This window comes from Miscanthus floridulus, unplaced genomic scaffold (assembly GCF_019320115.1).
Source record: "Miscanthus floridulus cultivar M001 unplaced genomic scaffold, ASM1932011v1 os_1516, whole genome shotgun sequence".
Taxonomy (NCBI): domain Eukaryota; kingdom Viridiplantae; phylum Streptophyta; class Magnoliopsida; order Poales; family Poaceae; genus Miscanthus; species Miscanthus floridulus.
Genome location: NW_027097759.1, coordinates 11,291 through 23,705, shown reverse-complemented (window position 1 = coordinate 23,705; position 12,415 = coordinate 11,291). Strand labels below are relative to the sequence as shown.

General features: G+C 41.0%; 1 protein-coding gene across 1 annotated transcript; it reads right to left on the bottom strand.

Moving 5' to 3' along the window:
- Positions 1-6,669: 6,669 nt before the first annotated feature.
- On the bottom strand, positions 6,670-9,487 carry LOC136534112 (uncharacterized). The gene is made up of 5 exons (XM_066526586.1): positions 9,116-9,487; positions 8,836-8,926; positions 7,491-8,641; positions 7,229-7,403; positions 6,670-6,695 (listed from the first exon to the last, which is right to left on the bottom strand). The coding sequence occupies exons 1-5, from the start codon at positions 9,485-9,487 to the stop codon at positions 6,670-6,672; spliced, it is 1,815 nt and encodes a 604-aa protein (XP_066382683.1).
- Between the last annotated feature and the right edge of the window lie 2,928 nt (positions 9,488-12,415).

Here is a 12,415-nt window from a genome sequence, read left to right as displayed (position 1 = left end):
TGTAAGAAAGTCCAATCTCTGTAGGTTTGAACGCATCTGGCACACTGCACAGACCTTAGCTTACATTACAAACAAGTTAAAGTTGCTACAAAATAATGACATATTCATCCAAGAGGAAAGTAACATGTCCATAGACAATCAAACAACATTGATCCATTTAAACATGTCGTGACAGAGAGATACATCAAATGCAGCTTTATTTACTCCTTTGCTAATGACTCCAACTTCGAGAACAAGGGATCATAGGGAAGATAGTAAGGTCTACCAATGATTTCTGGTAGGACGTCACATCTACCATATGGAATGTAATGCATAGGGATGACATGAACTTTTCTACTATCCATGTTATATGCGATGATGACTCTTTTCACCCCAACCCCAACCCCAACAAAGAAAACTAAATTCCATTCTGGGTGAACTATAACCGCTGTGTAGCACGACTCAAAATCAAAGTAACCCATTTGTTTCTTAGTCTTTCCAAACAACTTATGCAGGCTGATAGTATGCTTCAATGTCCATTTATTATTAGTACCATAGTCTTCAAGGATCCAGATTAAAAGCTTTGACATATTGTGACCACCAATAGTACATTAACACAAGTGACCCTGAGCTTGATGGATGGAGCGTGAAAAACCACGCGGCCTATTAGGAATTTTCCTCCATGTCTTTCCCTCTATATCCACAGCAAGTATATGGCGGTAACCCTCATAGAACCAATATAGTGCAGACAACCGTTAAGAAACATAGTTGCTGGTTTTGAAAATGTCAACGCAGCCTTCTCACCCCATTTAGATTCCTTAAAGATCCATGCTACAGTTTAGATGAGTAGATGTCCACACCCACACACTGACCATCCTCCTCCATATATTCAAATACATGGAAGTGCGAGGAGGCTATCAGATTGAAGCCCAATCCAGCCTCACCAACAGAATGGATTCTAGGTGGCAGTACCTTCAACTTCTGGGTTGTTGGATTGCAGATGACCTAGCGATATCCTTCAGCACCAAGGCACCAACATAGGATGAGGCTGTTGCAGCAATCTGAGATAGATACATTATTCATGGTGAAGGGCAAGAAGGACAATGAGGGGTAAACATTGGTGATGCTGGTGAAGTTTCGTTGGCCATAGATTCCATTGTAGAAGAAGCCAGTCACAGTCTGGGGCATCAACTTATGGTTGTTTGAGATGAGGCATTTTTCAGAGCGACAGACACATTTGCAGTAGAACAAGCAGCAGGCGATGAGGCGGTGGAGGATCTCGACAAAGAACATCGTCCATGAGGCTAGCCAGTGTGTTCTTCTTGTTGGGGGCTTCCTCCATTTCGTTAGTGTGCATGCAGTAGGATGAGAGCTTGCTCAGTAATGAGATCATTGAGGAAAATAATCCAACAAAAATCCATCAGTGAAGTCCACAACTCATACCAAAGTGCAACTTTAACAACCATTAACAATTTTTATGGTATGACTTGATCTAAATTTAGAGTAGCACCACACACACACACACACACACACACACACACACACACACACACACACACACACACACACACACACATATATATATATATAACTCAAACTAGAGTAGCAGTTAATGGAGCTGTAACCATTACAATTCCAGCTAAATCAAGTCTAACCATCACACTTACAATCAGTACATGAGCTCAGGGCTTCTTCCATAGGAGACAAACATAGATTAAGGGGACTACAATTACAATAGTTTTGAAGGACAAAGAGGGTGGAGCAGCTGTTGGGTTTTGAAGACAGAAGTCATCATCATGAGCTAAGGGTGGATTTGAGTTGGTTCTTGACTTGTAGGTAGCAATTCCATCTTCATAGGAGTTATACTTTTTATAACAAGCACCACAAAACCTATGAACTTGTTCCTGGCAGTTAGGCTAGTTGTAGTGAACTCTTGGCTGATGGCCATTAACACAACATAGTAGGGACTCATCTAAAATCTGCACAACCCAAATAGGCTGCCTTAGTTTTTACAAGTAGAATGTTAGTGAACAAGTGGTAGTGATCATCATTGGCATCAGTAGCAACATATGCAACTTAAACATTAGTGGCCTTAGTCATGTGAATGATGGACACAAAGCATTAATTTGCTTTAGAAAATACCATAATGATTCACTGGTGGCACTAGAGCATAGTACGAAACAAAAATATAGAATCAAGCAAGCACTGGACAGAAAAATAGTTTAAGGTGGAAGCGAAGGGCCTGCTTGTTTGCCTAGATAGATAGGTATAATCAAGCAAGCACTTGACAATTAACAGGCCTAGTTGTACACAAGCATTTACAGTAAGAACACTGAACATATGCAGAAAACTAAGACACCAGCAGAAAACCAACCAGTGCCACCTCCTAGTTCTTTTCATCAGCATTGGCCTAACCAGATCTGCAACACTACAATGTTTGTTGTATACCTCATGTTCAAGCAAGGACCAAAACAGTGAAGCAAATAGGAAAAGATGAGAAAGGAGACATGCGGATCGGATCTGTTGCCTCTGCCGTGGCACATGAAGGACATAGACACCAATGCCACCACGCTCCACTAGGAAGACCTGCCACCTAGCCTCCAAAAGGATGCCTAAGCCACCACCACAGCACACCAAGGATCCTCCGCTTTTGCCACCACCATTGCAAGTCCAACGAGCATAGATTTGTTTCCACTTGGAGGGGATATATCCAATATATAGGTCAACCTATCTACAAAGAGAACATATACTACTATAAGGACTCCAAAGATATGTCAACACAACCAGGCATCTAGTGCAATGGTGAAGATGGTCTATTCCTTACTCTATGTCCTGGGTTTGACTCCTAGGTCTCATGGTTTTTTTTGAGTTTGAATTCATTAAACCCCAGCGGCAACAAGTGACACACAAGCTGTCGGGTCCCACAGGTCAGATGGTGTCAACAAAATATGACCAGTGGTCTACCAAGGGGTATGCCCATAGTAGTAGATGAATCGGTGGAGGTACGCGAGATATGAACTAGATGGTGACACAGAACGCAGAGGAAACGATTTATGTAGGTTTAGGCCATCAACTTTATGTAGTACCCTATGGCCTGTGTCTTTGGTGGATTGTATATTATGATGAGAGATTTGGAGATCCTAGGCTAAGCTCGGGGTTTGTATTGGGATGCCGACTAGGGGACCCCTACCCCTCCTTATATACTCTGAAGGGGTAGGGTTATAAGGAAAGTATCATAGTTGGTTACATGACAAGTATTCTATTTAGATTACAATATCTATAGTATCTTATCAGATCTTCTAGGTGCCTTGTGGTGTACGCCGAGCAGTGCCATGCGCCACAAGTCTTGATGTCATGGGCTAGACCATCCCTGATGGTGCAACCCATGTCCCTTGCCATGGGTACCTGGGGTTATACCCCCACAGCTAGTCTTTGAGCGTCTTGTATTCGCTGAGCAACACTGTCTTAAGCTTGTCCGAGCAGTTCATCATGTAGCCGATGGACAATAGCAAGCATCCGACCAGTTTAACTAGGAGCTAAGCAGTTAATCATGTAGTCGATCGATAGTAGCAAGCGTTCGACCAATTTAACTAGGAGCCGAGCAGTTAAATCGAACGTTCGACCAGTTTAACTGGTAATCTAAGTGGTGAAAATGGATGCCGACCAGTTTAACTGGTTGACTGATCAATGGAAAAGGATGTCGACCAGTTTTATTGGTTAGCAGATCTCGGACTTAGCCAAATAATGATGAGGTCCTTGGTCCCAATCTTCATGATGTAGGATCTTGATCTTGATAACTAGCTGACAAACAACCGATAACTTGCTGCAAGCAGCGATAACTAGTGCAACCTAATGACATGCACAAGGAGCCAACCACCATCTCTATATGGTAGCCTAAACCAAGGATTCGCCCAACCACACTCTCAAAGAAACCAACCTACGCAACCTAGAATCAATGGACCAGGAGCATAGATTGGGTGCCGATGATGTGGCCGCTTCTATAATCTTCGCGAAGGAAAACACAAGAGCAAAGGGGTAGAGATCTCTCTCTAGTTTTTTAACACACAGCTGAACAAAGGGGTTGTGTTTTGATTATCAAAAGTCTATGTTTGCCTTGCAACAAAGGGATATTTACACTAGGAACAACCCGCCTAGATAGGTATGAACATGAGATGGAAATGAAAATACTGAGTATGTGAAAAGTCTTCCATGAAGTGGATTCCCAAGAGTCTTCACGTGGCTGGCTGTTGGTCTCCTGAGCAGCCTCCACTAAAAGAGATGTAACTCCCTAATGGAAAGTAAAAAAGATGAGATGTTTGTTGGGTGTGAAAGTAGACTTGATAAGCTTTCCATCCATGTGCAGCATGCACCACGAAACATTGTAGTATGGTACAGTTTTGCATGGGAAGTTGTACCAACATTTTGTCCTAGAAGACTGGTCAGTATTTATCGGATGGGTCTATTTTTATCAGAGTGGCTCGTGTTTATCACTTCGTGTTTATCACTCAGGTCTATTTTTATCAGACTGGAATAGATGATAAAAACCTTGGTCTGATTGCTGTAGTTCTTCTCCACGTAGAGTCGCATCCTCCTCTTTATGTGTACACCTAAGTATAACCAAAGTATAATATTTAGATAGTATACCATTCTTAGAAGTGTTGAAATTACAATCAGTTGGGAAAGAATTCACCTAGTCTTGTAGTTTCTTGGCACGACTTCATGCAAGTGGTCCATGATTTGTATCTTTTATGTTGGATGGTGGATGATTGATACTTGAGCTAGCATGTACCATTGGGATATCCTCATCATCCTTTCCCTCTTGAAAAGGAGTCATCCTCGACTCTAATACTTCTAGCCCAAAGAATGGTGTTATGTCAGCAACATTGAAGGATGTGCTAACACCATAATCCTTAGGGAGATCAATCTTGTAGGCATTAACATTGATCTTTAACAGCACTCTAAATGGACCATCTTCTTGTGGCATCAACTTGGATTTGTGCTTCTCTGGAAAACGGTCTTTGTGAAGATGTACCCAAACTAAATCTCTAGGTTCAAATGTCACCTTCTTGCAATGCTTGTTTACCCATTCAACATAGTACTTGGATCTTTTCTCAATTTCTTCTTTGGTCTTCTCATGAATCTTCTTGACATAAGATGCGCGCTTGGAGGCTTCCATGTTACTTCTTTCCTGCAATGGTAGAGGCAACAAATCGATCGGAGCAAGTGGTTTGAAACCATAAACAACTTCAAAAGGACACATATTTGTTGTAGAGTGTACTTCCCTATTGTAAGCAAATTCCACATGTGGTAGGCATTCTTCCCATTCCTTCAAGTTCTTCTTTATCAAGGCTCGCTGTAGCATAGACAATGTTCTATTCACAACTTCTGTTTGCCCATCTGTTTGAGGGTGGCAGGTGGTGAAAACAACAACCTTGTATAGAGTTTTGCCCATAACGTCTTCCAAAAGTAGCTCAAAAACTTGGTGTCACAGTGCGAAATAATCATCTTGGGCATGCCACGCAATCTCATAATTTCCCTAAAAATAGAGAGGCTATGTGGGAAGCATCATCGCTTTTATGACATGGTATAAAATGTGCCATTTTAGAGAATCTATCAATGACAACAAAAATTGAATCCCTTCGCCTCTTTGTCCTTGGTAATCCCAAAACAAAATCCATGTTAATGTGTTCCCAAGGAGCACTTGTAATGGGCAAGGGAGTATATAAACCATGGGGGTTCAGTTTTGACTTAGCTTTGTGACAAGCGATGCATCTTTGCACAAATCTTTCAACATCCCTTCTCATCTTTGGCCAATGGAAATGGTCAGCCAACATCTCATATGTCTTTTTCCATCCAAAGTGACACATCAATCCACCTGCATGTGTTTCCTGTAACAACAAGAGTCTAACAGAGCAACTTGGAATACACAGCTTGTTAGCTCTAAACAAAAATCCATCATGTATATGATATTTTTCCCATCCTTTTTCTAGTTGTACATTTTGAATAAGGTTATGAAAAGTCATGATCAGCGAGGTACAATTCTTTTATGTGTTCAAGCCCTGATACCTTAACTTCAAGTTGATTTAGCAAAACATTTTTACGGGATAAAGCATCAGCAACAATGTTTTCCTTACCTTTCTTGTATTTCACAACATATGGAAAAAGTTTCAATGAATTCAACCCATTTAGCGTGTCGATGGTTCAGTTTTGCTTGGCCCTTTAAATACTTCAAAGCCTCATGATCTGAATGAATAACAAATTCTTTTGGCCATAAGTAATGTTGCCAAGTCTCAAGTGCTCTTACCAAAGCATACAATTCCTTGTCATACACCGAATAGTTTAGTTGTGCTCCTCTCAACTTCTCACTAAAGCATGCCACGGGCTGTTTGTTTTGCATGAGAACACCTCAAATCCCAATCCCACTTGCATCACATTCAATCTCAAAGGTTTTAGTGAAATCCGGCAACACAAGCTAGGGGCTTTGCATAACCTTTTCTTCAATTCTTGGAAAGCTTTCTCTTGTGGCTCACCCCATTGGAAGGCAACACCTTTCTTTGTTAACTCATTCAACGGAGCAGCTATGGTGCTAAAATGTCTCACAAATCTCCTATAAAAACCATCAAGTCCATGAAAACTTCTCACCTAGCTTACATTTTTAGGAGTTGGCCAATCCTTGATTGCTTTCACCTTTCATTCATCAACCTGAATTCCTGAACCTGAAATAACAAAACCAAGAAACACAACCTGCTCTATACAAAATGTGCACTTCTCAAGGTTAACAAATAATTTTTCCTTCCTGAGCACATTCAAACTTGCTGAATATGATCAACATGATCCTCCATTATCTTGATGTAAATTAGGATATCATCAAAGTAAACAACAACAAATTTTCCAATGACTGCTCGCAAGACATGATTTATCAATCTCATGAATGTACTAGGTGCATTAGTTAAACCAAAAGGCATAACTAACCATTTATACAGCCCAAACTTTGTTTGAAAAGCAGTTTTTCATTCATCTCCAATTTTCATTCTAATTTGATGGTAACCACTTCTCAAATCAATTTTAGAAAATACCATAGATCCACTCAATTCATCAAGCATATCATCTAGCCTAGGAATAGGATGGCGATATCTAACAGTAATGTTATTTATGGCTCTACAATCTACACACATCCTCCATGAACCATCTTTCTTTGACACCAAAATCACAGGGACAACACAAGGACTTAAACTTTCACACACATAACCTTTATCTAAAAGTGCTTGTACTTGCCTTTGAATTTCCTTGGTTTCTTTAGGGTTGGTGTGGTATGCTGGATGGTTTGGAAGTGCAGCTCCAGGGATGAGATCAATTTGATGTTCAATGCCACACAAGGGAGGAAGTCTAGCAGGTGTTTCCTCTGGAAAAACATCTTTGTATTCCTGCAAAACACGTGCAACAACACTAGGGACTAATGTTAAGTCATTAGCTGAAAGCAATGTGTCCTTGCACACAAGTATAATTAATACTTGATATGGGTTTTTCCTCACATGTCTCATTTCAGATTTGGTGGCTATCATCATTAAGTTCTCTCCCTCTCTTTTTTTGTTATCTCTCATGTTTGGCTTGTGGCTCTCACTCTCCGATTTGTGGAAGGCTCTCATATTCCTTTTCTCTCCTTTTTCACTCTCATTCCTCACATCGGAGCTCTTTTGCAAGTGCTCAGCTAGGATTTGTTGTGGTGTCATGGGTTTAAGTATCAACTCCTTGCCCTTCCACTGGATAGTGTATTGATTGGTTCGACCACAATGTAGATATGACCGATCATATTGCCAAGGTCTTCCCAACAGCATATGGCACATTGTCATGGGTGCCACATCACACTCCACGGTGTCAATATATTCACCAATCTTGAAAGGAATTTTAACTCTTTGTGCAATCTTGATGGAACTTGAATTATTTAACCATTGCACATGATATGGATGAGGATGTTTCAGTAGCTTCAAACCAAGCTTGTCAACCATTTCTTTGCTAGCAAAATTGTGGCAACTTCCACCATCAATGATTACCTTGCACACCTTGTCTTCAACCTTGGCTCTAGTTTGGAAAAGATTGTGCCACTGTCCGCTTTTAGCTTCACTCATTTGTACACTCAAAATCTGAGTTACAACAAGAGCAGCACTAGTTTCAAATGCACAGATTTCCTTCTCATGATTATCTTGCTCTACAACATCTTCTTGTTCTTCCTCACTAGTAGGTTCATACTCTCCTTGGTCATTCACAATGATGGTTCGATTGTTTGGACACTCCCTTATAACATGACCACGACCTCCAGACTTAAAGCATTGAATTCCACTACTCTTGGTTGAAGAACCCACTGAGATAGATGATGAGTTTGCTGATTTGTTCCTCTCACTTGGAGCAGCCAGCTCTTTGCCACTAGAAGCACCAAAATTTCTTGATCGTGCACCACCACTTGAGTTGAAAATTATACCTCTGCTTGCACTACTTGGGGTGAATTTGCTTCCACTTGGTGTACTTCTTGTGCTGAAAGATACTCCTCTATTGGACTTCATGTCTTGCTGCAACTGACGCTCAGCTTTACTAGCTTGATGTACCAATCCAATAAGATTGCGGTACTGCTGAAATTCAACAATGCGCTGAATATTGCGATGCAGCCCTGACATAAAATGTGCAAATAGATTGTTCTTCATCTTCATATACATTGGCTCTAATCATCGCCTTCTCAATCTCTTTATAATACTCATCAACATTAAGGCTTCCTTGCTTCAAATTCTACAGCTTGTCAAATAGATCACGACGATAATGTTTTGGGACAAACCTTGCTCTCATTTCTCTCTTCATTTCAGCCACCTTGCCCAGCTTCTTCTCTATCATTGAGCATTTCTTCCCACCAGATTAGAGCATAACCATCGAACTCAAGAGCAGCCATGGCCATCTTCTTCTGCTCAGAATAATTATGCAGGTGAAATTTTTTATCAACCTTTAATTCCCATGTAAGATATACTTTAGGATCAGACCCTCCATCAAACTTGGGCATGTTGAATTTTAGCTTGCCAAATCTCTCCTCATTGATCTGATTACGTCCATGATTCCCTCGGTGACGATGACCATCAATACGGGGTTATTCAACCTCTTCTTCTTCTTCGTCCTCTTCTTCAATCCCACTTTCCTCTAGTCCAAGACTCCTTCCATGATCACGATCAGCACCTCTACCACCAACTCGACGCCTTGGAGGTGGAGGCCTTCTCATATGTGCAGCAGCTTGCTCTCTACATCTCCGCTGTTCCCTTGCAAGTCGAGCAACAACTTCTTCTTCTGTTTCATCAACTTCATCTTCATGATGACTTGAATTTGCATTATCACGAGGTTGGCAATGTTCTCTGATTTCAGCCATAAGGGCCTGAAGATCTTGTGTCAATCGATCTTGCTTGTCTTCCATTCTTTGCTTTAGTTCATTAAATTGTGCCATAGTGACACAATCTTCAATCTCAACTCCACCCATTTTCCTGTGAAATTAGTGAGGACAAAGCAACAAATATATGTGGAATAGGAGAATTATATGTGGAATCTCACAACCTCACCTCTCTTACCAACCGAAGCTCTTATGATTACAGAAGGGCAATGCTAGGTGGTAACAAGAAAGTGATGGTTAAGCGAATACAAGATCAGTGTTCCTATGATAGTGGCTTTTATGTGGAGCTTGGTGGGGAAGGATTCACAAGGAATTTAATCTGAATTCTAGCTATTGTAAAGCTAAATCGTAGTCCAAACTAGAAGTTCAATGCCTAGTGCTGACCACAAAATATGAGTGATATGAATGGATCAAACACATGTGCAAAGAAAATTCAGATTTGATGCAAACAAGGAGTATGCTTAGGATGCAAGTGTTGCAATCAAACCCAAGCAAAATTTTGCACCAAAGGATGGATAGCAATCTGGTTATGCAACTGATGAAACTTTCAGCACTTGTGCACATAAACAAACTGATCTTTCAACTCTTCTTTCACAACTTTTCTCAACTCTTTTTTTTGCAACTTTTCTTTCTTCTTTCTTTTTTTGACACTTTTTTTATAGAACTAAAAACATGATCAGATATAACACTTATACACTTTTTTTTGATAGAAACAAGACACAACCGTCGGCTATAACTTGATAGGATCAAAGTTAACACGAAGGATGATACAGGTTTTAGATTTTCTTTTCTTGTGGGGATTTTCAGATATATATAAAAAAGCTCAAAGGACATGCAAAGGATAATATGATCAGCAAGTAAAACAAAGACTCTAATGGACTAAAACATTACAAAACTCACTAGAATAATAGATTGAAACAAAGGGCTAAAGCAAAATATTTTTTTGATTTTTTTGGTGGGTAGGACGAACAAAAATTTATATGTAGCTAAGGGTAAAAATCCTACCGTGGTAACGAGAGCTTTGATACTAGGTGATGAGGTCCTTGGTCGTGATCTTCACAATGTAGGATCTTGATCTTGATAACTAGCTGACGAATAGCCGATAACTTGCTGTAAGCAGCGATAACTAGTGCAACCTGACGACACGCATAAGGAACCAACCACTGTCTCTATACGACAGCCTGAACCAAGGATTTGCCCAACCACACTCTCAAAGAAACCAACCTACGCAACCTGGAATCAATGGACCAGGAGCACAGATTGGGTGCCGATGATGTAGCCGCTTATGTAATCTCCGTGAAAGAAAACACAAGATCAAAGGGGTAGAGATCTCTCTAGTTTTTTTGTTAGCACACAGCTGAACAAAGGGGTTGTGTTTTGATTATCAAAAGTCTGTGTTTGCCTTGCAACAAAGGGATATTTATACTAGGAACAACCCTCCTAGATAGGTATGAACACGAGATGGAAATGAAAAGACTGAGTATGTGAAAAGTCTTTCACAAAGTGGATTCCAAAGAGTCTTCACGCAGCTGGCTGTTGGCCTCCTGAGCAGCCTCCACTAAAAGAGATGTAACTGCCTAATGGAAAGTAAAAAAGACGAGCCGTTTGTTGGGTGTGAAAGTAGACTTGATAAGCTTTCCATCCATGTGCAGCATGCACCACGAAACATTGTAGAATGGCGTAGTTTTGCACAAAAAGTTGTACCAACATTCTATCCTAGAAGACTGGTCAGTATTTATCGGATTGGTCCGTTTTTATCAGACTAGCTCGTGTTTATCACTTCGTATTTATCACTCGGGTCTATTTTTATCAGACTGGAACAGATATTGAAAACCTTGGTCTGATTGTTGTAGTTCTTCTCCACGTAGAGTTGCATCCTCCTCTTTATGTGTACACCTAAGTGTAACCAAAGTAGAATACTTAGGTAGTATAACATTCTTAGAAGTGTTGAAATTACAATCAGTTAGGAAAGAATTCACCTGGTCTTGTAGTTTCTCGACGTGACTTTGTGTAAGTGGTCCTTGATTTGTATCTTTTATGTTGGATGGTGGATGATTGATACTTGAGCTAGCATGTACCGTTGGGATGTCCTCATCAAATAAGGCTTGCCAGAAGGATGTAAGGGCTCAAGATAAAATTTAAAAATTCTTACGGAGAAGTATAGCCACTTAGACTCCATTTGCGAGGTCGGATGATTATCATCCATGACTTAGTCAATAAGGATGGTAGATCAGGAGAAAACCACTACATTCACCACCAGGTGAAGTGTAGCCACTTAGTCCCCGAGCCTGGCGGTAGGTGAAGAATTCATGTTGTGCCAGGGTCAAAAAATAGAGACTCCAGATGCTAGCCGATCACAGCTAGTCTCCAGCTTAGCTAAAAATCAATAATAAGAAAAATTAGTACATGCACCACAAGGTGCAGTGTATACACTGTAGTCCTCGAGCCTGTTAGAAGATAAAAAAATAAATCTTGTAGCAGGGTCAAAGAATTTTAATGAAAGCTTGCCAACGTCATCTGCCATGTACTTATCAAGACCCCAGATGTGCTCCCCAAGATCAGCACCCTGATCCGAACAATAAGGAGCAACTTGATAGCACACCGATGACACATAGCAAAATGCGACTACCAAAGAAGTCTCTAGCTTAGCTGGCAACTCTTGCACGATGAATCCGAAAGCCAAGGAGTCTCCAGCTCAGCTGGCGAGCCCCAAACGTAGCTGACGATGAAGCGACGAACAATCCGAACAATGAGAAGTCTCCAGCTTAACTGGCGAGACCCAGCATAGCTAACGATGAAGCAACGAACAATCCGAACGCCGAGGAGTCCCCAGCTTAGCTGGCGAGCCTCCAGCATAGCGGACCATGAATCGACGAATAATCCGAACACCGAGGAGTCCTCAGCTTAGCTAATGATGAAGCAACGAACAATCCGACCAGCTGGTTGGCGAAGAATCGAGCACCGAGCAGCCCAACCAACTGGTCGGCGACGAAGTGAGCACCGAACAGTCCGACCAAC